This window comes from Nylanderia fulva, unplaced genomic scaffold (assembly GCF_048542155.1).
Source record: "Nylanderia fulva isolate GAGA-0341 unplaced genomic scaffold, ASM4854215v1 Scaffold8, whole genome shotgun sequence".
Classification (NCBI taxonomy): Eukaryota; Metazoa; Arthropoda; class Insecta; order Hymenoptera; family Formicidae; genus Nylanderia; species Nylanderia fulva.
Window position 1 is genome coordinate 776,359 of NW_028190916.1, and position 27,674 is coordinate 804,032.

Below are 27,674 nucleotides of genomic sequence, written 5' to 3' on the forward strand. Positions count from 1 at the left end.
ACATCGCAACATTTTGCTTATTCACATCAATATGCACATGATGTGCCAACATCGCAGCATTTTGCTTGTGGCAAGTTAGAAGTGTCATACTTTTGGCAATTAAGTATACTACTAACAATAATCACAATCAATTGATTGAAATCACTGGATAGGTACATTTCAATGTAATCATCGCACTCCTATACTTCTATGAGAATTTTATATATGCATTTTATATATGTATGTGTGTGTGTGTGTGTGTGTGTGTGTGTGTGTGTAAAAATCAATTTATGTATCATATTCATAGATAAAATAATTACATGGAAACAAGATAAAATTTGTTTTTATGAATATAAAAAATGAGTTTTTTAAATGTATATTGTATCACTGCACATGTCAGTTACACATTTACGTATATGTATTTGAAGAAGTTAACAAGCATATTTTACGCATAAAGCAGGAAGAATAGTAATTGGAATAAGACATTAATTTAGAGTTGCTTCAATTATGATGACACAACAGTTCTTGTGTATGATTTTACAATATAATTATTTTACAATATAATAGTCATTTTATTATATTTATTTTTTATTAACTTCTTATTATTTATGTGTATCAATTTATCTTATTAATTATGTATGGTAATCTTCCTTTAACGCTATAGATACCGTGATTTATTTAGACAATTGCAAGAAAACTCACATACTATAACTCATTTCATTATCCTTTCAAAAGTATATAATATTATGTGTCACTATAAGGCCAATATAAACTCTTGAAATATGTTCGTTTAGTGATAGCTTAAGTAAAGCTTAAGTAAAGACAAGATTACAAGAAATTTATGAAGCTTTCAGTTTATTCATTATTCATTATTTTCCTTATTATTTCATTATTTCATTATTTTCCTTACTTAGGACAGTCAACGGACAAAATACAATGTATACGAATAAACTAATTGTATGCCCTCCCCCCGATGCTGTAATATAAAAATTTTATTGTGAGAATGAAAAAAAAAAAAAAAAAAAAAAAAAATACGCAACATGATCTTTGGACGTGAAAATGTATTAATATGGGTGTGGTCTGTAACTGAATTAAAGTAACTGAAAAAACTGTGATATCACCCTTACATACAACAACCATTACTAGGATGATTAAATCCTATTTTTTTCTTATTTTTCTAAATATATTTAAAAAAAAAAGTCATTTGTCAAGAATCGCATAGTCGCGATTTGTAAGCTAATAGCTTCAACGAATTTCGTTGTTTATTTGGAGTGCGAACCATATGTAAAATCATGAATTTTGTTTGACGAGAATTATGCGCAGTAATTCTAATAACGTATAACAATCTTCATTCCCCGACACCGTATACGCCTTCACTACGCTTCGGACGCACGTCCTCTGTTCAAGAGAGAACAGGAGTTCCTCAATAATCAATCACAATCCTTTAAGAATTTCATTCCTTGTGCTCAGGATCGGGTTTTGTCTTCGGTTCCATTGAAGACTGCCGTGATTGATGCGGATTTGTCTGATTTCTGGGAACTAACAGAACGTTCCCATCCGCAGACTGTTGAAGACTGTATTCATAGGGATGATATTGATTACCATCTGGATCCCGTAAAGACTGAAATATAAATATAAATAATTAGATATTACAGTTTTTTAAATCATTTTTACAGAAAACATTTTAACAGAAAATCATAAATAATAAAATAAATACATATAAAAGATAATTTATTATGTAAAAAATAATTTATTATTAGAAACAATTATTAAACTTTTTGATTAAAAAAATTAGTATATACTTAATACTAGAAAGAAGTAAGATTGATAGTAATACTAACTTGAAAAACATGACGATAAAGTTGACTAAATTTGTCTTTCACTCGCTGTCTCTCAATTAGCATAAACTCACGCTCGCGGACAAGCCTCATCTTACGGTCTCGCATTTCTTTTACTTCGTCAGCTAGACTTATGATTTGATCCAATTTTCTTTTGCGACAATTCTGTGCGGCAACCTTGTTTTTGCCTCGTCTTCTAATGTCGCGTATTAACGATAGTTGGGCCTCACTGAGATCATATTTACTGAGACGTTCATTAAATTCGTCCATGGGAAGGTTGATGATGTCACTGACTGCAATCGGCACATTCAATGCTCTTGCTCTCTTCTCGTCTCTCGTTAAATGCTCATCATTGTCATTTTTGCGGGCTAAAATTATAAAAAACAAACATATGATATTCTCATATTATATTCTAATTATTAACAGTTTTTAAATATTGGTATAAACTTTTAAAAATATTATACCCTTAATATATTACCTTTCTTATCGCGGGAAATTGGACGTTGAAGGGATCCTGAACTCTCAGCAGGTAAATGATAGGTGTGATTATGATGAACATGTTCTATTGCAGATCGTCCTAAAATAATATAATTATTTTTTAAATTTATATAAAATTATTACATATACGTAGAGTATATAAAACATAATTATGCATAAACAATATATTCATCGTCTATAACAATGTTTCTGAATTTTATTGGATAAATTTGTCTATTTTCTCTTACCAGATTGATGACGACTGAAATCCACACTACAACTATATTTAATTTCAGGCTGTGGCCCGGCTGCACCCTCGATTGGTCCAGAATACGTGTTCCCTGGTGCTCCCGCACCAACTGTATGTGTGTCATATTCATATTTCATTGGAGTAGTCGGATGTGCAGTAGCTCCTAAAGGTGAGCCTAAAAAATAATTTTAATTAAATTCTCTATGTCATCATTCTATATACTCTGAGAAAATTACATTAGAGATTATTTTTAAATACTAACAAGTGCCTTGCTCTTGAAAATATCGCTTGGCGAACATTTGATGTTTCTTTTGTGCGACTGGCGGTACAGTCCGTTCTGTTTGACATCTCGGAGAGCCGGCATTTCTCCCGGATACCGAGTAGCTACAGTCGTATGGCATGCGATATTTGCTACAATGAAATACAAAGATTATCTCGATAAAAATTTTAAAATATATTGCATATTAAATTATATATTGCATATTATATTTATGGTCATTAAATCTTGAAATCAACCAAATTCTCTGACTTAAAGATAAGATAAAGAAACTATTTGAGCTTTCACAGTAACTCAATATGACATTTCATCTTATATAGCTATATCTCGAAACACAATTTTTTTACAATTAATCAAAGAGGAAATTGTCATCTTTTTTTTTAATTTTTAACAAAGATTAAGTATATTACATATTAATACTTTCTGACTCGATTACATATTAAGTAATACTATTACATATTAATTACCTCGCGTAATCCATAGTGTAATGAGAGTCAGCCTGAGTATGGCTGGAATTTGATCCAGTTTCCATCCATTCGCCGTCCGAGAGAGATGGTACGCGTTCGCTACCCATACTACTGACAGCGCTGTCACTCGAAGCGTCCATCCTCTCGTCGGCTACCCCAGGTAAAGTCGTGACACCCGTAGTCGCCGGAGTCGCACCGCCAGCCGTTTGCACATTCGGTAAAGCCGCTGCACCGGTGGGTCCGGATGCATTGTTGCTACCGTTATCCAACATGCGCATAGTGTACATGCCTACAAAACAATAAATAATACAAATTATATAATTTCGTATTATATAATTGCTCTATACGAATAATTAAAGAAGTTAAAAGGTACACGGAGAACATTTTCAAAATTTATCCTGAAAATCATGGTAATCGTGAGACAATATGGTATTGGAAGAATTTTATAAGAGTTTCTCTGATTAATATTTACTACAATAAAAATATTAACATCTATACCACAATAAGATATAAGATATGTTTGATTAATTTTACTATGTACATATAATATATTAATTTTTATTCTGGTAAATAATGATCAGAGAAAGTCTTATAAAATTTTTTCATTACCATATTGTCTCACGATTATCATGATTTTCAGGGTAAATTCTAAGAGAAAATTCTCTCCGTGTAGTTACTTAAAAAAAAAAAAATTATTTCAGAAACGTTCGATTACGAATAACATGATAATTTTGATAGTGCAAATATTTAGATTTTTTTTACTTGATATAATCACTTCTTATCTCGTGCGAATGTACAGCTTTGTACAACCCTAAAATCATATTTACAGAATACGCATGCCGCGAAGTAGGTCGTCGCCTACATCTCGTGCATGACAATTTTTCGCGGACGTAATGTTCTTTCGCAAATATCTTGTTTGAGCAAAATTTAACGCAACAATAAAAAACATTTTATAGAGAATTAAATGCAATTTCTGATATGTTGGTATTTGAGCCTTTCGATAGCAAACATGACATTTACTATAACCGGTTTTTGCGCGGATGATTATTTAAAACATGTGCAAGTATCACAACTAACAATTTACTATGATCTGCAGAATATTCTTCGTAAAAAAATATGGAAATATTATTTATGAATCTATATTTAAATATAATAGTTATACAGAGATTTAGCTGTTGATTAAACAAATTACTTTTTCATGTAATTTGTATATTTTACACGCAAAAAAATTATTTTAATTGCTCTTATGTTAATTTATCTATTTCCATATGAAAAATTTTTATATATCTATTACTAATATAAATATTTAAAAAAATATTATATGTATCAAAAAAAGCCTGCGATATTATTCAAGATAATTGAGAATATAGATATATCATTAATCAAACATATATCATTAATCAAACATGCCTATTAATATCAATCGGATTTAAAGTCCACCGATTGTACACAAGATAAGATCCGCAAGAAAGACGTGCAAACATATGGGAAAAATACGTTGGCACATAAATCCCGTTATCATCATAGATGTAGTAGATTGTCATTGTTGCAAGAAATATTATATATAACTAGTTGCAAGAAATAAAGTTACTGCAAACTTTTCACTGACCTATAAACTTTAATTATTTTGAAACGAACGATCGATCTGCCTTTTATTATATGAATAATACAAATAGAGTTCTACCACAATTTTTGTGTATAAAATTATAAATTTAACATATATAAGATAGGCAATAAGAGCCAAATCGCGGATGACAGTGCGTTATTCTAAACGAAACTAAATTTTTTCGTTAGAATTAAATACCTGTGCGTTTAGAATAACGCACTGTCATCCGCGATTTGGCTCTTATTGCCTATCTTATATATGTTAAATTTATATTTATATTACAGAGCCTAGTTAAACTCTTAATGTATAAAATTATCTTTGTAGTATTATATCGCAGTAGAATCGATTAAATAAATGTATTAATCGTAACAGCTAAAAATATAACTCCGAATATTCTCATTTCTAGCTTTTTTTTAATGAAAGGAAGCTATATGGCAGAGATAAACACACTAAATATCTTCATTTACTAATGTTAATTATATTATTAATATTTTGGATATTTAGGATATTTTTATAAAAAGATAACATTTTTATAAAATAAACATAAAACTGATATTTATTGATTGCCATTATTTGTTTTACTTGATTTTCTTCGTAAACAAAATAAATAAGAATATCTTTTGCATTTAACGCCTATAATCACAAATCATTGTTCATTATATGACATATATAAATAAATGAAATATTTTTATAGTCATCAATAATTACTGTAAACGTTGAAAAAATTATTCCGAAAATTTTTATATGTGTGAGTCATAAAAGTTTGAATACAGAGATAAATTTGGATTGATACTATTTATTTATATAATAATATTATTTTATGTGGCTCTCGCACACAGAATAACAAAGAGACGGAGAAATAAAAAAATTCATTTCCACACATATTAATAACATGCATCTTCTTAAATCGCGACAAATTGCATCTACGGTGCAATGACGCGCTGATACAACATTCTTAGAAACAGTCAGCGTGACCGAGTGCCTTCAAACCGTACGTGACTGGTTCCAGGTTTTACTCGTTATTATTAACTAGTTTCAAGAAAAGGAAATGCGTCGTGCATTTTTTCAACTCAGTCTTCAACATTGCAAAGTTAATCGTTTATTTAGCCTCTCTATCTTCTGCTAACAGCAAGTATTTTTATCCAAGTAAAAGAATAGACGTTTGTGCAAGTTGCAACTTCACAATATGTAGCAAATCATATATTATGTATCATATATTATACATAATATATTTATCATATGTTATGTAATATATAAATAAACACATAAATAAAGCGCATGCATCTAATTTATATGTTTATCATATATTGTTTTTATTACATATAATGTATTATATATTATTTATAAGATGTCAAGAAAAAATTCAACCAAATTTTTTTATTGAATCTTATAAAAAAATATAAGAGAGAGATATAGATATGGAAGAAAAATAAGATATAGATACAGATGGCCCTAATAAACTCATACTCATAACGAAACTTTATAGCATGCGTGTTATAAACTGTTTATCTACCATCGATTACCAAATGCTACATAGAGTGAATTGTCGTTATCATGTTTTCAAATTGAAGCTGTGAAATAGATGTTAACAATAGATACTTTTATTTCTTTCTTTATCCTTTTCTCCGTCTTTTAAATAAGATGATACTTCTTAGAGATTCATATTCGCGCGCGCGTGAAAAAAAATTATTAATCTTTATTAATTATAATTTCCTTTCTTTTCTTATCTCTTTTCTTTATTCTTTTCTAATTTTCTCTTTTCAGATATTTATGTTTTTATTTATTATAACTCATGATACTACATAGTTATACAATTTTTATTGTTGTATTTATTATATGATTGAGTATATTTATATATAATTAGTATTTATATAATAGTTTTTAAAGTACGATATGAGAGCAGTTATATTTTACCGCGTTAAAAAATAAATATTCCATTCTGTTTTTTAATATTTATTCTATATTTTTACGTATAAGTATTGTACACACAAAAATTCGTTATAAATTATTTACTTCACATGTATTAGAAAATAATCTTTGATACATTTTATTCAATATTTAACATGCTTGTGCGGACATGCATCAAATATCGAATTATCATGACTCAGCACTACACAGACGATAATGTTATCATGTTGTCAAGAGTTACTTCTCAAGGATCAGCCGAGCGTTTAATTCAGACGTCGCATTATGTAATGCTTATTTTTACTCAAGTAAAACATTCGACTCTCATTCTAATCTCATTATACCCAAGATGATTTCATTAGCGGTGCGTGTGATCTAATCGAGCTGTCACATGGATCGGTAACGACACATCGTGCCGATGACGCAAGTCGTATGATCGGGCAATGCAAATATATATATAATAAGTACTATCTCTTTCATAAAGAACACTGAAAGATGTTATTCACATTTTTCTGACTTCCTGGTCGCGCGAGTCAGGGTCGATAAACATGTGACGTGATCGCGATATGGAAATTCGAGTGACGTTGCAATTTTCGCGGTTTGTTTCTATAGATATCAGCGAGCAGTCTTGAAACAAATAAGCGGTGCAAACGCTCGATATGCTTTAAAAAAATAGTATTGTTCGTTAATATCTTTTTCTTTTGAATTCTCCTTTATCGCAAGAATATATATTTGATTTATTATCGATATCAGTGTCCAATAAAATTGCGTCATTGTGATAGATAATAAAAATCATAGCATCAACGATGTATAAACAAATTCAGTTTACATTTTCAAGTCAAATACGAAATGATAGGAATAATTTTTGTGGCATATAGAGAATTTGAATATAAGCGAAATTACCTACTTGGAATATATACGATAACTCCCATCGTCGCCATTCAAGCTCATCGAAGAGCTTGACGATTTCGTGAAGAATCTTGATTCAACCCTTCTTCGACGTCACAGCATCGAAACGATTACGCGAACGATTAGACGTTGATTTTTACTCTCATTTAATCAGAGCGTCATCGCGAACAGCAAAGTTTCTTGTGCAAATCGTTTCTGGCAAAGTCTAAAAGTCCGGGGATCTTCGCTCAGCTCGATAAAGATCGCGGCCTGTACGAGATCTACGGAGTCTGCTCTTAGTTAAGAGTCAGCGACGAAGTCAGTTTAGCACCTCCGCTCTGCCAGATGTTCCTTTCTCTCTTTCACAATAGTCATCGAGAGTACGTCGGCTTCACCTCTCGCGCTGGTGCATATTAATTATGGCTAGCTAATGGAAGCTAACATGCTCGACGCGCGTTTCGGTTAACAAAATCAACATTCCCAGAACCGCAGAAACGCGACCGCGCACATTCCTCGACATAAGTACCGCCGTATAACGCTATTGCTCGCGAGAGTGGCTCTGAAGATAGAAGAGTGTTCTAGCTCTTCGAAATATATTCGATAATACTATTTGTCATGCATGTCAGAACGAAAACGAAAAAGTTGATGCGCTGGCACGCGTCGGAAGCACCAATCTCGTGCAGGCGATATGACAAGACGAATATCGAATCCATGACTGATAATACCACTATTGAATATTACGTTTTCACGATAACACCGTTCAAACTCTCTGGAAATTCCTGTATAAATCGTGTCACATTGTAAAGAGTATATCCGTTGGTGCAGATCGCGTTTTTGCTCCAAATTAACGTCAATGAATCACAGGATGAACCACAAGAGCGCGTAAAAGTGTCACTGGATTAATTACATTCTCAACTTTATTATTTATATTTTATATTTATTTTTCCACATTTTATTTATATTTTCTATATGTTTTTTAACATTTCTCATTTCTTTTTTATTTATTATTTCTTTTTAATTGCTCTCATGATCGACGTACGTACGAACACGAAGTATGCACGCGGCGAACACGAATCGTATTGTCCGCACGAGAGTCGTTCACGGCTTTCGCGGTGCAGATAAGACCGGCTAAGACCTGGTGAGTGATTCCGCGAGGAAGCGAACGCGATACCCGCTCGATCTGGCAGACGCGAACGCCGCGTAAACATAACTAGGTATTTCGCACCGCGGATCCGCGGGTCTGACCCTGCATGGGGCGTAACCACTCGTACAGAGAGGCTGGCGACTAGCTTCACTTTTCACTGCGGCATTGGACGGCACCCGGCGGTGGGAGCAATGTTGCTGACTGCGCGCTATAATTATAGTATTCGCATATATTTCGCATTATAATTTCGTCGTGACGTTTATACTAGTTTTTTTTTCATGAATCATATATAACGTACTTCAAATCGAAATTGCTATTGGACGCGATTTTCCGTGACGAGATGTCGATTCGGCGTTGATTTTATCCGATTCGTTCACTGATCACTGATTAACTTCTCGGAAAGCTATTCCGTATTTTTTCTCTCGCGGCTTTGATATTGACGACTTTGTTTTTCCTGTATACATATTTTTTCGCATTCGTTTAATCTTTATTGTCTATCTGTATAAACTTCTAATTATTGCAATATTCCGCATATGACGGCAGAATTGTGTGAAACACATTTTTATGCGTACGTAAAACGTACATCAGATTTTTAAAACACAATAATCAGTTAAGAATAGTATTTGATTGATAAAAAGCAATAATAATATATTTATATCTTAAATCTTTAAAATCGATGCTGTAATCAGTGATATCGAGCTTTTTTTTATCAGCAAATTGGTTAAATTGAAAGTGGTCATTCCTACAAACACGCATCTTTTCTGATAAACAAGTGGAGTATATACAAAAAACCTGAAAATATAGTATTGCTTGTGTTCAGCTATATAATTTATCGCCTTGTTTTATTATCACTGCTTATCTTAATAGAATCCCGATTTTGAATTAATGAAAAAGTATACTGGTATAAGGAATATTAATATATTAAATCATTTTAAACCATATCACATAATGGTTGAGTATCAATTCGTTACATTCGTAAAGGTAGAGATATTGTATATATTAATATATTATTATATATAGCATATATTTATAAACTAGAATGCGATGTTACAGTGTGCACGATGTAAAATAATGCAATTTCGTAAAATTTTACGTACAAAGTCTCCACAGAGAATGTGTGTATTATTTTTTTCGCAAAGAAAAAAGAGAAAAAGAAGGAAGAGGGAAAAATTGCATTCATATTACAATTGCATCCCGATATACTCAATTTGTCAATTTACAATATCGGACGATGCAAAAATATGGCTCGTCTCCATACTAGTGCTTGATTGATTTAACATACGTAACATTTGGCGAATGCAACGCGAGAGAGTTCGGCGCGATAATCGTGCGACGTAAGAGTCCAGAGAACGTAACTGCATAAGTATGCAGACAGCGGTCATTTGTACTTTCACCGTTCCTCGTGGGTGTAAATCGCGAAGTTGTTTCGCGTGCATGCGTGTAATTATATCTCACCATGTTGCGCGACGAATGGGTGGAACGCGTAAAAACCTTCACTCCGTTAATAAGCCACAGAATAGACCGAAAAACATACGAGTCGTAAAGCGAATTAATATGCTAATTAGAATGATTTTTTTTACGATTATTTATTTATAAGAGTACGGTGTTCTCTCTCTCTCTCTCTCTCTCTTTCGTAATAGTCATTACATTGCAACGCGAGTGACGCAATGAGTGGTTTATTCCGAAAGCGATGTGAGTGCATGTATGTTTGCGATATTACAAGTCATTCTCATAAACTTTATGAAGTTAAAGTCAAGTGAGATTTAATTCACTTTGTCGCGACCATTTAGAGATAAAGAGAGAAAAATCACACTTAAAGCAATATTTTTCATTTTAACGTTTGAATAATTCGTTCTACTTATTTTACGTATAGAAGAGATAAATTATTCTAGATATTATACTAGTAATGATCGCTGAAGTGGCAACACGGTTCCTTTTATATCTTTCATCGAGATTATATTTCCTGCAACTTCATTATTTTTAATGACACTTGTTTATCACAGAAAAAGAATATATATTACATTATATAGACACTCAAGGACTAAAAACTAACTACTGCTTTGTTAAAGAACAGAAACGCTCCATCTTTTTATTTTAGAATACATGCACACTTGCAAAAATCATAAATCTTGCTATTACCAAGCCTGATGTAGAGATACTCTAAAAAACTCGTGCATTCGCGCGTCCACTAGAGCGGAGAATTTATTCAGATATAAAATATTCTCGAAGTGATGGATAGTTGGGCGAATTCATGCAAAACATTTCGGGTCTGAAGATCGCAAAGGTTTTTTTTTCCTTTCTCATTATATTCCTTCCATGTAGCACGTGACACGTGAGGACTTTTGGAACCGGGCATCTCGGGCAACGTTTTTTTTTCAGAAGTTAATTGGGAGAACTAGTAGAAGAGCCTTTCAAATCACCGAGGTCGCGTGACTAAGCGTTTCAAATATGGACGCGATATCTGTTCGCCAAGCTCGCCGAATGATAATAAAGAACATGCGGTCGTGCATGTAACTATTTATAACCGTGTGTGGTTTCCGAGTTGAGTCGGAGTGTCGACGCAATGTTTTCATCTAGGACTCTGTTTTAGGATAAAAGCGCGTTTTTTTCTCGTCTCTCTCTCTCTCTATGGAGAACAGTCGAAAAAATAATGAGAAGAGAAATAATAGAGGATTATATTCGCGCGCTTTTTTCAATTCTCAGAAAAATACTTTATCCCGAAAATGAATGTACCTACGTTACATAAATATGAATAACGGAATTATTCAGATATTGTTATAAATATAGTATTCTCTTAATTTATTCAAGCGAACAATTTTGTGAAATATACTCTTGGACTATTACGGAACAGTTATGAAAAAATCATATGTGTTTTTGCATTTGCGAAATATATGGAATAAAAATATATGAAATAAAATATATGGAACAAAAATTCATTCGCTCGAAATGGTAACCAGTGATCTGAAATTACCTCAAACATAATAATCGACTGAAATGTTGCAGAACATCTGCATGACGTACGTGATGGAAATGAAGCAGCAGTCGCTACTTATTATGACGGATAGAGTCAATATTTAAAAGAAATTTACATCGAATATTTGGTTACGTAAAAAAAAAAAAAATGTATATATGTAGTATGTAAATGCGAATATAAAATAATGTTAAAAACGAAAGTGGAACGGTACAGTATCCCCGTATGACGGAGCATCGCCCTCAAAAGTATCGATAATCGTCTGGCTCGTAACTTGAACTGGCCAAATGACGAATTAGCGGTTTTGTTCGTCATGAACGTGACTTGAAGTCGAAGAGAAGCGTACAGTGTGTTATCGTGTTGTATAAAGAAACGACGTCGCAAATCGTTGACAGAGATAAAGTTCGCGTTTGCTGGGCTCCTATATATGTAGATAGCTACAGTTGTTCTTTTTTACTTACGACTTATTATCTAGTCTTTTATGCGAATGAGATAATCTCGTGTTTGTCCACGATGATCAATTATGCCATATATTTAAGACGCTGATGTGCATATAAAATTTTCCAAAGCAATTTTCCAGCATTCTATTTTGATGATTCTCACATGAGCAACTCTATTTTTTTTATTTTATAGAACATAATAATATAAAATATAAAAATATAAAACATAATCTCAAAATATATATGTAATAAAAATTCTTATCAATTCAATTTAATTCGGAAAATTTATATCAAATTTTCTATATAAATTCAGAGTGCAATATTTTACACAAAGAGGAATTTTATTGAAGCAAATATATACTGGGTACAAGGTTATTAAACAAAACTATACATATTTGCTCCAATAAAGTTTTTCTTTGTGTAAAATATTGCGCTCTCAATTTACATAAAAAATTCGAAACGAACAACTTAATAAAATAAAAGATATTAATTGATAATTATCACTATAATTAAGAAAATTAAACAACAATGTTCTAGTGGTTACTATTGATAAACATTACCTTAAAATATAAGAAAATTGCTCATGTTTTTAAAATAGTTTCTATTTTAATATTTTATCTTTTTTACGTATTAGAAATAAAAGAGTTGTTGAAATATGTGATTTTATATATATTATGCAATTCACACGTAATTTTCCTTCTTTAGATAAGTAATTAGATAAATATACGCATTAGTCATAATGCGTATAAAGTAACAACTGCGACGTTTTGAATATTTTAAACGATTAATTAAATTTACTCACATTAATTCTTTATTTTTCCAATACAAATCTGTATATTTTTCATTCGTCAAAAGATCAATATCTTTATTACAGAAAGAATATCAATCAGTTCTTTATTTGTCTGTGATTAAAAAAGAGGCACTATTCTTCCTACAACAGAGAGAATTTTCTCTTAGAATTTACCTTGAAAATCATGATAATCAGTGGGACAATATTGGAATTGGAAGAATTTTATAAGAATTTCTCTGATTAATATTTACCACAATAAAAAATATTAATATGTACATAGTAAAATTAATCGAACATATTTTATTGTGGTAGATATTATTATTTTAATTTGTGGTATATTATATTAATCAAAGAAACTCTCTTATAAAATTTTTCCAATACTATATTATCCCATGATTGCCATGATTTTCAGGGTAAATTTTAAGAGAAAATTCTCTCCGTGTACAAACTCTTTTCTTACAAACTTCAAATATTGTTATATCTATAATATTATTCAAATATTACTATCAAATCTTATTCTATCTTCAAATATTATTATATATATAAAATTATGCATTTGCAACCGTCTTGCCGGATATAGTAATGCAAAAATATTCGACATTCAATCAAACCTAAAAAAATACGACGCAATGCATCGTTGCAACGACGATTCCCTTCCGAATTCCGGGCGCGATTTTATAATAAGCGCGAGTCGAACGAGCGATAGCAGGCGGGTAAAGCGGATTTGCAGAACCACCGTTGCAAATCCGAGAGCTATAAAGAAGCTTTGTAGAAAAAAAAATTAAAAGCGGGAGTGAGTCTCAAGCGGTTGCGAGGGCAGTACCCTCGGTCAGGGTCGGCGAGTGTAAGCGAGTACGAAGGTAGATCAATGTCGATGTCGACTCACGTGTCACCGGATCTAAAGTCGACGATAAGCGCAACGTTAGCGCGGTTGGTCGTGTTATGGATCGTGGTTAGGAAACGACGTAGGAATGCATCAGCGATAAATTCATGGGTGCAATCAGTTCCGCGGAACATGTTCTACGGTGATTCTAAAACTCGGAAGAAAAGAAATCGCGGAAATAACGCAGTGGACGATGCGGTAAGCCGATATTCAAATCGAGTCCGATTGGATCTTAAAGCGCGTGGACAGAGCCTGGCAAATGCAATTTAAACGCGCGCACGTATATCTCGGAGAATCGATGGACTCGAAATCCTTTCAAGCCGGTTCTAAACGATCAACTCGTTCGCCAAGCCGAGATGAACCCAGAATCATAAGCGCGACGCAAACGGAATCGACGGGACAATGTAGTGATTGATGCAGAGATATGTCACATTCTTATTTAAGATTGAGTAATGGATAGACTTTTTAGTATACCATGTGAGAGCGCACTATATGTGGTCAATCATCAATTTCTAAACATAAATTTTCAATTAAAAATGAAAAATCTATTTTATCAATGTTATCGAACGTAAAACATTATTCATCTATAGCTATGGTGACCATATTTTCTGAGAAAAAAATAAAGGATAAACCTGAAAATTTTAGGGCTTTGTTTCAACAAAAAAATTCTATGCTTATCAGAATTATATATTCTTATAGTTTAAAACTGATTCTACGACTATGTTGAAACAAATCCTTGGTTTCTTAAATAGATTTCGTATAAGTTCCATTATTTTTTTACAAATTCTCATATTAATATTACGAAAATTATTAAAACGCGAAATAAAAAATAAAAGACGAAATTTAGATTTGGAAAATGAATAAAAGATAGCTACTTGAAATAAAGGACTGTCCTCTAAAATAAAGAATGGTAACCGTATCTATAGCTCTTTTACAAATTATATGAAATAGTAAGATTATAGATAAATTAATTACATAAGTGCGAACATACATATGACACAAATGAATCATTTAAAACTGGCTCCTTTTTATGACGACTCGTTTATTCGGCTCGAATCTCGTGCTGAGGTAGGCGAATTCTTTAACACGTGATTTTGCAGCTGTAATGCGAGTAGCTGCAATTTCTACCATAAGATATAATGCCGTCATGAGGCAACGTTGCGTTATTTCTTGTTCATTCTTTTGCGCCGAAAGTTTTCTTTTTATATAATTATCTATTGAATATTTAGTAGCTGTTAAAACGGTCTTGTGAATACTTTACGCGTCGCATTACATAATGACGATTGCTAATGATAATGAACATCAACGGTTGTATGTTACTTTAGCTTAATGAACCTAAAGTATTTGCTTTGTTTCAAATTATTTCTACCGTGTCGCTTTTAATCTTCGAGGTAATCAAGATTTTTTTTTCTTTTGTCGCAGCATTTTATATGACGTTAATGTGTTCCTTGCCATTATAAATGATATTAATTATCTTCGATTGGATTTTTTTATTCTTGAAATCAAATAAATCAGAATTGTAATTTTGTAGAGACAACTCTTAAAAGTAATCGAAAATTCGAAACTAGACTTTTAGTCAAGAATAAAATAAAGTGTTGTGTGACAAATGATGTGAACATGTTTTGACCTCCGAATGAATAATCGAAAATCTATGATTATCGTCGATAATTGATCCGCGCGTTATAATCCTTCTCTCCCATCATAACACGCGCAAATTAATAATGCGACACGCATCATCGCCAAATGTCAACCTGCGAAAATGAGATCGAAACGCATTGTCGCGTCGACGCTCCTCCGGTGAATCAATTTCGTTCTATTATTACGATCGCTGACGAGATGCAACGGCAAAAGAAGGCAGATGACTCACTTGGCTGGTTGTGACATACATACATACCTACATATGTATATACGTGTGTCTGTGTGTGTATATGTATATGTGTGTGGGTGTGTGTAGATACATATGCATATGTGTGCACGTTCTCTTATGAGAAGAGAAGGTACGGCATGAGTCGTCGCGCCGCTGCAACGATCACTGCCTGCAATCGTTTCTCCTTCATTACTCATCGCCTGAGTGAATGATGCAGATCATGTTCCGGACAAACAGTCGCATTTATACGCACGCGCGAGAGGACTTGTACGCGTTTACGTTAACGCATATGTGTTCTCTTTTTTTTAAAAACGTTAGCGTCAGAGCAGCGATTCCCATTCGCTTCGCAATTTCTTCCATGCAATATTTATAATGAAAAACAATCTGCATTAAAAGCGGGATGAAGGTACTTTTCCGGAAATGATATGGGAATTTACACTCTATTCGATTATGTTATCTCTATCAGAAATTAGTACCTCAAAATAAAACTTTTATATTTTTTTCTTTATATAAGCAGTTAAATTAATTATTAATAACTGTGTAAAATAATTGAAAATGTTTTTTATTGTAATTGACACTGAGTATTTAATGTGAAACGTTTAATAGCACTTTTTGCATATCATGGGTTGGGAATCGCTGGCGTAGGAGGACTTGCATAACACGCATCGTAACTGTCTGTCTAGATCAGCTGACACGCATAATTATTTCGATGAAGTACCATCTTCTCTTTTTTTTTTACTCTCGTTACAGACAATATATTCGTAATTAAATGCGACTGCAGTCAATGCTTTAAAAAACGATAATCGGCAATATATTACGTATGTGTGTTAGAATATTATCATATTATTTATCCTTTATTTCTTATTCTACAATTGACCTTGGATTACTTTCATGTTATATACGATTTATAAATGTGCGCATAAAATGTGCGTTTAAAAAAAAAATATGATTAACCTACTTTATTAATTTGTATCGCGAGTATGTAAATTTATCATTTGAATTTTTTTTCTCTAAATGTAAAATAAAATCTCGTATTACGTTTCTGTCAACGAGAAATATACGTGATAGTATCGAATGTCTCATATATGTTTATAAAGTGGATACACTCTTATAAACAGTTGATAAGCTAAACAAACTAAAGTCAACTCAACAGCCAACCTAATCGTTGAATATACGATTGAATACTATTAGAGATATTCTCTTTACAAAATGAAGACGTGAAGAAATAATTATTGTATATTTTAAACTCCACGGCTATGATCAATCATTTTTAAAGATTTTTTTGTATCTCCCATTATTAAAATTGTAGCGAGGTTACTAATATATTCCTCTTTTAAGAGATATAAAAAGGCATAGTTATATAAAAGAATGACTTTTTCCTAATCTTAAAATGTAATACACAGAAAGAATTTTCTCTTTGAATTTACATTGAAAATCATGATAATCAAGGGACAATGTGGTATTGGAAGAATTTTATAAGAGTTTGATTAATATTTAGCACAATAAAAAATATTAATATATGTATATGTATCCATAGTAAAATTAATCAAACATTTTATATTTTATTGTGGTATATTGTAAATATTATTATTTTTATTTGTGGTAAATATTAATCAGAGAAACTCTTATCAAATTCTTCCAATACTATGTATATATTATTCCATAATAATCACGACTTTCAGGGTAAATTCTAAGAGAAAATTCTCTTTGTAAAATGATCGTTTCTACTTATAAAAATATCATCTATAATTTGCAATATCTTCGTTCTACGACGGCTCTCAAAATATATTAGCGTTCTTCACGATTTAAAAATCTAATCGTCTTTGCTATGCGCGAATATATATGCATACGAGATAGATTCAAAGTTGATCGGTCGGCACTTTGTATGATATTATTCCGAAGTTGCCGATTCACGTGCCATGAATATTTACGAACGATGATGCTGATTGAACTGTGGTGGCTCGTTGTTTTATCGCGTTGACTCGATTAATGAATTCGTTCGAAACGAATGTGATCGCGTCTGGGAACGAGCATTGCACTAATTGTCGAGGACACGACCGTACGGAATGCTAATTGTTTTCGAATGGTGCACACACAATTACGCTCTCTCAAATGCTTTAGTCACTCTGTCGAAAAGATCTCGGCATTCACATTTGTCGGACGTCATGGAAGAGTGCGCAAACGCTGATCCTGAGATCGCCTGACTCTCGTGTGACTCTACTGCTATTAGTCATAATTAATATTCTAGGAAGTGTTTTTCTCTATTAGAAATTCAAAATGCAGAAAATAAAATAATCTGCTCAATGTCGAAATACAAACGGTTTTTGTGCCGATTAGAAGTTCAAAGCTCTTGTGAAATTTATTCTTTATTATAAAGAGAGACCATAATTGCATGTATAAAAAGGTGACTGTTTCCGAAACTACTATATATACATATATCTGCAATTTCCTTCATTGTAATGCAAGACGTTTAAATTTTATTTCCGGTACGCTCTATTGCATCGTCGTGCGAACGTTAAAAAAAGAAACGTATCCGAAGGTCGTAAAATTTGTTGTTGCATCTATAGTCGAAGAGTAGGTATACGCGATTATGTGGTTATATTGCGTATCATTTAGATTGTAGAGACGCACGGAATGTCTAGAAATTTAAAATAGCGATAAATCACGTCAAGCAAAAATTATGTTAAGTGCAATACTGCGCTTCTGTTATCTGTTGCATATTATTTTGCGCACTTATGAATAACAATAATTACAGATCCGTTGCTCTTCGAGCAGCGAACTTTGCGATAATTCAAATTCCGAATGGATCGAGTATCCGATAGCCGAATGCATGTAGCTATGCATAATAATTTAAAATGTGTTGCGTATTACGCGCCGATCGGAAATTCCACGATTCCCGCAAATATATTCGGTCGCGCGACCCGCGACCTCGATTTTCACAACACGCGTCTCTTTGCTGGGAAATGACACATATACGTATAGGAAATCGCGGTGACACGTCTGGTATCTTCTTCGAGAACGTTTGATGAACGACATATAATTTTCTGCAAGATGAAGATGCTCGAATCAAGAGCTTATTCTCAGAATAAATTAATCACTCGCGGAATAAAATTTCTTTAATCTAAAGTAATTGAATAAATTTAATAAATTTCATTAATCTTGTAATTTATCAAATATATTAATATACAAGATGTATCTAAATAAGTGCGAAAAATTTTAGGAGATGATTCTCTGTTGAAAACGGATTTACGAAGGGAGTTTCTTATATATAAACATGTATTCTTATACATCTCTCCCTTGAGGAGTTATTTTTTTAATATTAATAAATATCCTTTTTATTAGTGGAAAATATCTATCAAGTTTCATCTTTTTAATTTCTCCGAAATTTGAGAAAAAAACAAAAACTAAATTTTTACCTCTCTCTTTAGAAAAGTGTAACTCCTCAGGCAGAAGGATATATAAAGAGTACATGTTTATACATATATAAGAAACCACCCTTAATTCTCGACAAAAGAATCATCTCCTAAAATTTTTCGCACTTATTTATAGATACGCCTTGTATATATCGCAAAAAATAGAGAAATATAATAAAGTGAAGTCACACATGGTAATCACGTGTCGCATCGGCCGCACCCTGAACCGAACGCTTTTACTACGAGGAGCGTACACGGTGATAAGGAGAATATCACGACGATATAGTCAGATACGTCGCGTACCCGGTAGCGAATCGCGCGCGTGTCGCAAAACTTCGAGCGACGTTACGTTACTGGAAACTGGGGCCCCTATCACTCCGCAAAGCGACATGATTCTCTTCCTCTTTCCTTCGTCTCTTATACTGCGAGACACCTACACTTATTGTTAGGTATCTCACGCGTGCATTGCGTGGCTACTACACGTATCACCCGCACCACACGCTTATATATGCATCCTTGCGGCAAATGACGTGCACAACGTAAATCTGATAACACGAAAATATGATTATAACTTATTCGCTAATAAACTAAACACGCGCGCGCATAGCTTGTCATTATAATTATCATATTTATTAATTTTTTTTCTCTTCATTATTATCGCCACATCAAAGGATATGTTTCCGATATGGTGCTTATTAAGGATACACATTTCGAAGGATCGTCAATATATTGTCATATATTGTTATATGTATATCTCGATATATTAACAATTTTGCGATGCACTGAGAACAAAAAGTTGTTAACTTGACTAAATCGTTTAACTAATTATTATTTTGTTAATTGAACATATAGAAGGATTTAAATGAAATACAATATATTAAATCCAACATAACGTATTTTACTTAAATATTTATATACAGGGTATATCTAAATAAGTGCAGCAAATTTTAGGAGATAATTCTTTGTCGAAAATTAAGGGGGGTTTCTTATATAAATATACATATACTCTTACAGCCCTCCCTGAAGAGTTACATTTTTCTAAAGAGGGAGGTAAAAATTAAATTTTTATTTTTTTTCTCAAACAGACAAATTAAAAAAATGAAACTTAATGGATATTTTCCACTAATAAAAAGGATATTTATTATATTAAAAAAAAATAAAAATTTAAATTTTACTTCCCTCTTTCGAAAAGTGTAGAAATAAAAGTATATGTTTATATGATAAACCTTTGTTAATTTTCGACAAAGAATTATTTCCTAAAATTTTTCGCACTTATTTAGATGCACCCTGTATATTCAATTAACAAAATATTAATTAATTGAACGCATTTAGTCAAGTTAACAACTTTTTCGCAGTCTGTGAAGTAAATCTCTAAAACTGATTTGCAATATTCCAGAAATCTAACAATGTTATAAGCAAGTACGTATGAAATAATTTATCAAAATCTATAAAAGATCGTTTGAAAATAACAGTCCATGAATTTCACTACGAGGACATTGCCACAGGAAAGAAAAATAATGAAGCGCCTGTTATAAGTTTGACTGCTATTGTATGGAAATATGGGAAATCGGTGCCACAATGATTGCATCATTATCAACACATATTCAACAAATTTAATGTACGACGATGTAATCAATACGAAAATACTACATATTATATATATTAAATAATCCGTCGCACGATAGAACAGTTTTCAGATATTAATCAAATGTGATATGTTACCTTTACTTGTAAACTATTCTTCTTATTCCATTATATATTTGCTATTCGAAATATAGCTTGAAAATTATATTAAATTAAAATAGCACAACAGCAATTGGTTTTTTAAATTCATCAGTAGCACTTTGCTGCATTTGCGCATAATGTGATTGATTAATCAACGAATTAAAAAACTCGCTAAATAGTTTAAATTTAAATACATGATAGTCGAAATTTATTAGAATATATCGTAGAAACAAAACAGTATACGAAAAAAATAATTGTGCTTTGCAATTGCAATAAATATGTATAAGTTATCACACGAAGACACAGTAAATTGTTCACGAATATCATAACGAATGGACTATAGATTTGTCTTACATATTTACATGAAATTTAACGTGGCATATTTTTCTGTTATATGCACAATAGGCAATTTTGCATATCACCAGTTTGATACCAGTTGCTTGTATCGTGCTTATGTCGCGTTCTGGACAAAGGTGCTTTGAGAACAATACGAGGCTCGAAGGTGCGATACGGAATGACTCAGCGTTTATAATATTAAGTGACAACGCGTATGCGATAGCGGACTCTTAAATATGGTGCAAAATTACATCAATGATAGAAGAAAATACACTTTAAAAAATGGTAAATTATAATTAAAAATATCCTCAAGTTAATGTGTCTCGAAATAATACAAAAATATATTTTGTATAATAAACGTGTACACATACTTATGTAAAACATGAAATGTAGCAGTAAATAATACTTATTAATATCGTAGTCAATGTAATATTAGAGAGAGAGAAAGAGAGAGAGCAGATTCTCTTTTTTTTCACGATTTATATAATATTTACTTACTGTCTCATTGAGAAATTCGTAAAAACGTTATTACAGGCACATACATAAGGTCTATTCGTTTTGGCTACACTAGTCACACTAGTTCAGAGATTGTCGTTTTTGCTCGACATTGAAAGGAAAAAAATAATCTCTGAATTAGTGTAGCCAGTGTAGCCAAAACGAACAGACCTATACACACATAAAGATTGATAACATATTACCTTTTGACATCGTGAGAAAGAAATACATAATATATATATATATATATATATATATATATATATATATAATATATACATATACATAAAAGATTTTTTTCTACTCTATTATAGGTTCGATTTCTGTTGTTTGCATTCTTCACAAAACCAAATATCGACATACATCTAATATGTTGTTATTCACTTTCAAGGTCGTAATACATCTCTCTCTCTCTCTCTCTCTCTCTCTCTTTTTCTATTTCTTTAGAAACTGACGTAATATTTTGTTTATATTTTTTAAAAAATTTACTTTTAAAAATAATAGTTTAAAAATTTATACTAACTCTGATATATCAAAACAGATCAGTCTTACATAATGTGTATGTATACAAGCACACACAATACTTTGATATTAAATCCCCAAGATTTATCAAAATTAAAAATATGAATAAATGATTTTAATTTAAATTTAATATCTGTTATAGTTATTTTATTTTAAATTAAATTTAATATCTGTTGTCACACACATATAAAATATTTATAGCCAATATTTGAAAAAAAAATTACCAAAGAAGTTTGCAAAAGAATTTTTTGATATTAACTCTTTAAGATTTATAACAAAAAATATAATAATAAATGATTTTATTTTAAATTTAATATCTGTTATCATATAAAATATTTATAGACGCATTTAAAAAATTTTTACCAGAAAAGCAGTGTTTTGCAAAAAATGTTTTGATATTAACTCTACAAGATTTATAACAAAACATATAAATCAATTATTTTATTTTAAATTTAATATCTGTTATATAAAATATTTATGGCTAATATATATTTGAAAAAATTTTACCAGAGAAGTTTGCAAAAAATGTTAATGATAAAACATTTCTAATAGCATTGAATCGATTAAATTGTCATTTTTTTCATAATATATTTGGATTAGATATTAGAGAAAGATGTTTATTGCTCGTGTTGTATCGATAGTGCGAGTCAAAGGCGCCTTTATGCGGTATTGATAAATAAAAACGCGCGCCAAGAAACAGATCTCGCACCCGTACGATCGGGAGGAACTAGAGGGGATGAGCCGCGTAATGCGCATGCGCGCGCTGATCCTTTCCGCAGCTGATCTACGCGCAAAGAGCGAGAAACGCCATACAGCGTTGATACGCAATTTGCGGTGGTTCGTCTGTTCGTCTCTTAGCGGTGTACTCGAGATTGCAGACTATTCCGGTTGTGTTACTTCAATCTCGCGACTGCTGATTAAACAATTCCGTAATAAAGAACGCGGAAAGTATCCTGATTAGTAATCTGATTATTAACGAAGACTCGCAAGGTACGTAAGCGAACGAGAAAATGATCCGTTTCATCTCGGCCATATTAGCCGGTAGGATACGTTGTTTCATAATCGATCGTCTACCACGTGTTACAATAATTATGCGTTGAGATCGTGTTGGTGCGTGTAATATACGCCGACTGCGATGTTTATCGCCTGAGATTAATTACGATTCCAGTTTTTTTTTTTTCGTGATCCCGTATGAAGTTACACGATAGTGTTTAGTCTGAAAATAATATCGGCATTGCCGGTCACACAAAAGAGCCGATACCGCGCATTTTCTTTGTCTAATTCGTGGTACTCTACCTGAAAACCGGACTTCGTGGTATTTAGCTATACACGCCTTTGATATATCGAGATATGTAAACAATCAAGTACTTAGTTACTCAAAAATATTTTTAATGGAATTCACGATTTTTTATCAGTTATGAATATCTGCTATGAATATTCCGAAGCAACTATAAAAAAGATGAAACTTAATATTTTACGATCAGGCCGATAGCAAGAAAGCAAATCACAATTAAAAAATTGATCAAGACGTAATTATCAATTTTTTAGTAATTAAAGATATTTGTATTATATATACGAGTGTAAAGAAATAAAATATAATTGAAATTTTATGAAACAGAAATTGCGATGGTTTATATTATGTTTTGCTTTTGCGATTTATATTTTATTTGCTTATCAGTGACATGTATTTATGGTTTTCATATTTTTGTTTCTTCAACACATATTTCTAAGCAAAAACATACAAAGGATAGTGCGACTTTCCAAGCTTTAATAAGTTTATAGTAAAAAATGTGTAATATTTGCTAAGATAAAATTGCTAAGAAATGTCTTGATCTTTAAAAGATAAAATTATTTTTTGTTACAAATAGTGAACAGTATTTTGAATGAATTTTATCATATATAATTTTTTGTGTATTATTCGCGTACATAATAAAAGTTATTTCTGACATAAATTAATAAAATATTCAAATATATATAATTGAAAATGTTCAAATATATATAAACGCAAGAACTTTTACTTATATTATTTTTTAGGAATATAAGTTTAATTTCTTTACATTAGCAAATATAGATGAAAAATTCTTATTTTGTTGTATAATTTACATTGACTATATTGCTATAATTTATTAATAATGAGATTTATTATAATTTATTAATTTATTACTTTCTCATAATTTATGTACAAATTTATGTATAATATATTATTTTCATTACTTTATACTTAATTGTTTTTTGTGATATAATTTAGCAAATAAATTGGTTTTTAAAATTTTTTTATCTTAAAAAACAATTCAATTTTTAGTAATTATGTATGTTATTAAATTAAAAATGTTTTAATTATACATTAACTATACATTTTATTTGTACATGTTATATATATCCATTATGCTAAATATATATATATGTAATGTGCAATTAGGTACTACGATAAACAAAAATGACAGAAGAACAGTGGGGAATCAGTGATGTGGACTTTTTACCACCAGCAAACACATCATCGGTAAGAGTTTTAAATATTTTTTATGCAGAACTGTACTATATATATATATTGTACATTATTTATGACATATATGCATGTGTGTGCGTCTGTCTGTGTATGAATATATACACACATATAAATCAATAAATGATGAAAAATAAATAAGCTGGTCATTAATGTTGGCGTTTTATTTATAAATAGTTTGAAGAAGGACGTGATCCCTCTCGTGGCAAAGGACGTGGTACAATTCCATACAATTTCAACACCGATACACCAAATTATTCTGTAGGACGGAATAATTCATATGATAATGGAAATATGGATAACTATCAAAAAAATTATGGAAATGCAGATAATTATGAAAATAATGAATATGAAGACAATAATAGTAACAGATTTGGACGAAACAACAGGACTGATAGAGGACAAGACAATGGCAGACCACGTTATGGAAATAATGGTGACGATGGAAATAATCACAGGTGGCAAGGCAGGGATAGGAACAATAGTAGGCGAAATAGAGACAATGATGAAACTGAAGATAATGAAAATAATGGAAGTTATCAGAACGATGGAAGAGATAGACCAAGAAGAAATAGAGATGATAATGAACGTGATGGAAATTATCAGAACGATAGAAGAGATAGACCAAGAAGAAATAGAGATGATAATGAATATGATGGAAATGATCAGAACGATAGAAGAGATAGACCAAGAAGAGATAGAAATGATAATAGAGGTGGAAGAGGTGGCGGTTATGGTAGGAACAGGGATGATGGTGATGATTTCAATGAAAACGACAGAGGCCGTAGAGGGAACGACAGTGGACCTAGAGAAGGCAATGAAGATGAACCAAAAAAGAGAGAGATTTATGTTCCACCAGAGCAACCTGATGACGAAAATTCTTTGTTTGGAAATGACGTAACGGTGGGAATAAATTTCGATAAATATGATGACATTGAAGTAAAAGTGTCTGGTGAAAATCAACCGCCGATGATACAATCCTTTGATCAATCTGGCTTGAGAAGTATCTTGTTGGATAATATTAAGAAATCGGGTTATACAAAACCTACTCCCGTTCAGAAGTACGCTATCCCAATTATAATGAGTGGCCGCGATTTGATGGCTTGCGCTCAAACAGGTTCGGGCAAAACTGCAGCATTTGTACTTCCTATCCTGCACACTCTGTTGGCAAGCCCAAGAGATTTAATTAAAACTGATTCTTCCTCCGAACCACAAGTGCTGATTGTATCACCCACACGTGAGCTTACTTCGCAGATTTATCAACAAGTCAAGAAATTTGCCTTGAATTCTATTATACGCGCTGAACTTGCTTATGGAGGAACATCGGTTATGCATCAAAGGAATAAGATATTTGCCGGTTGCCACGTTCTAGTCGCGACACCAGGTAGATTGTTGGATTTCATGGGAAAAGGCAGAATTAAACTTTCTTCATTACGTTTTTTGGTCCTTGATGAAGCTGATCGAATGCTAGATATGGGTTTTCTACCCGATATCGAAAAGATAGTAGATCACGAGACAATGGTACCCGCATCAGAAAGACAGACTCTTATGTTTTCTGCTACCTTTCCGAATGAGATACAAGAACTTGCGGGTCGATTTTTGAACAATTATTTATTCCTTACTGTTGGAATCGTAGGTGGTGCTTGTGCTGACGTAGAACAAAATTTCTACCAAGCATCTGGTCAACCTGAGAAACGAAAATTACTGAAAGAAATTCTAGAGAAACAAAATCAGATGGGAAGTATAGAAGGCACTTTGGTATTTGTCGAGCAGAAGAGACATACGGATTTCATCGCTGCTTTCTTGTCGGAGAGCAATTTTCCAACAACCAGTATACACGGCGATAGACTGCAGAGAGAACGAGAAGAAGCCCTATCCGATTTTAAACGAGGAAAAATGTCGATTTTGGTAGCAACGGCGGTTGCTGCGCGAGGCTTGGACATTAAAAATGTCGCTCATGTAATTAACTTTGATTTACCAAAGACAATCGATGAATATGTTCATAGAATCGGACGAACTGGTCGTGTAGGAAATCGCGGCAAAGCGACTTCATTCTTCGATTCAAGTACAGATATGCCACTTACTGGCGATTTGGTTACAAAGTTGAAACAAACTGGTCAAGCGGTACCTGGCTGGCTAGAATCTGGTGGTGGCGGCGGTAGTCGAACCTTTGCACCAGGAAGGGGATCAAGAAGATTCGGTGGAGAGGATATCAGAGGCGTAAGTAATACTATGCAATTTAGATTTAAAAATAAAATGTCAATAAAACAATTTATTTTTATATATTCGATCATTTTGCCTCTGAATAATGAAAATTCTTGATTATAAAAGCACAAAGAATATAAATGGATCAAATTAGAAATTTTAATAAATATTAGATATAGCTAAATATAAGTAAATAGGATTTATATATATATATATCAATATGATAGACTAATTTTTTGCAGAACAATGATGCGTATGCTGAGAGAAATGATGATGTTGGTTATGCACCTCCTGTATCACCAGAACCAGAAGAAGTGTGGTAAACAAGACGTGCCTCCTATTTTTATAAATTGCTATACGTTTTCTTTAATTTACAATAAATAGATAACAGATTCACATATAAAGTATATGCAGACAAACATACATATATGTTAGACTGATTATTTTTTATTTTTTTTTATTTTTTTAGTTTATTGAATTTCATAATAGTATTTTCGTTATGTATTAAGGTTTTGTTTTTAGAGAGAAAGAATTTAAACACATTCATATTACTTTAAACAGATTAATATTACTACCTCAATTTCAGTCATAATTTTAACTATTCTATAATAATAGTTAACAATAGATTTATAAGCCTACTGTATAATTTTAATTATTACACTGAAAAAAATGACTAAATTAATAAATATTTAT

At 31.9% G+C, this 27,674-nt stretch overlaps 2 protein-coding genes and 1 long non-coding RNA gene across 5 annotated transcripts in view; 1 reads left to right on the forward strand and 2 right to left on the reverse strand.

Moving 5' to 3' along the window:
• Nucleotides 1-989: 989 nt before the first annotated feature.
• cnc (NFE2 like bZIP transcription factor cap-n-collar) overlaps nucleotides 990-27,674 on the reverse strand; it is a 115,884-nt gene continuing 89,199 nt past the window's right edge. For all 3 annotated transcript variants that reach the window (XM_029301097.2, XM_029301100.2, XM_029301101.2), the window contains exons 8-13: nucleotides 3,289-3,577; nucleotides 2,807-2,955; nucleotides 2,543-2,719; nucleotides 2,296-2,394; nucleotides 1,821-2,185; nucleotides 990-1,600 (exon numbers count right to left, since the gene is read on the reverse strand). In XM_029301097.2, the coding sequence (XP_029156930.2) occupies nucleotides 1,433-1,600; nucleotides 1,821-2,185; nucleotides 2,296-2,394; nucleotides 2,543-2,719; nucleotides 2,807-2,955; nucleotides 3,289-3,577 (1,247 nt within the window). In that variant the 3' untranslated portion in view covers nucleotides 990-1,432. The remainder of the gene's footprint in view (nucleotides 1,601-1,820; nucleotides 2,186-2,295; nucleotides 2,395-2,542; nucleotides 2,720-2,806; nucleotides 2,956-3,288; nucleotides 3,578-27,674) is intronic.
• LOC114929529 (uncharacterized) lies at nucleotides 18,532-19,981 on the reverse strand. The gene is made up of 2 exons (XR_003819259.2): nucleotides 19,387-19,981; nucleotides 18,532-18,826 (listed from the first exon to the last, which is right to left on the reverse strand). It is a non-coding gene; the product is annotated as an uncharacterized LOC114929529 (long non-coding RNA).
• On the forward strand, nucleotides 23,061-27,404 carry vas (ATP-dependent RNA helicase vasa). Its single transcript, XM_029301103.2, has 4 exons — nucleotides 23,061-23,263; nucleotides 24,693-24,773; nucleotides 24,954-26,996; nucleotides 27,224-27,404. Exons 2-4 carry the CDS (start codon nucleotides 24,711-24,713, stop codon nucleotides 27,302-27,304), a joined length of 2,187 nt encoding a protein of 728 aa, XP_029156936.2. The 5' UTR covers nucleotides 23,061-23,263; nucleotides 24,693-24,710; the 3' UTR covers nucleotides 27,305-27,404.

What these genes read in the sequence shown, in the direction of transcription:
- vas (XM_029301103.2), top strand. Translation starts at nt 24,711, where the DNA reads ATGACAGAAGAACAGTGGGGAATCAGTGATGTGGACTTTTTACCACCA. An exon ending in CACCAGCAAACACATCATCG is followed by an intron (nt 24,774 to 24,953) that starts GTAAGAGTTTTA and finishes ATTTATAAATAG; the next exon opens with TTTGAAGAAGGACGTGATCC. An exon ending in GTGGAGAGGATATCAGAGGC is followed by an intron (nt 26,997 to 27,223) that starts GTAAGTAATACT and finishes AATTTTTTGCAG; the next exon opens with AACAATGATGCGTATGCTGA.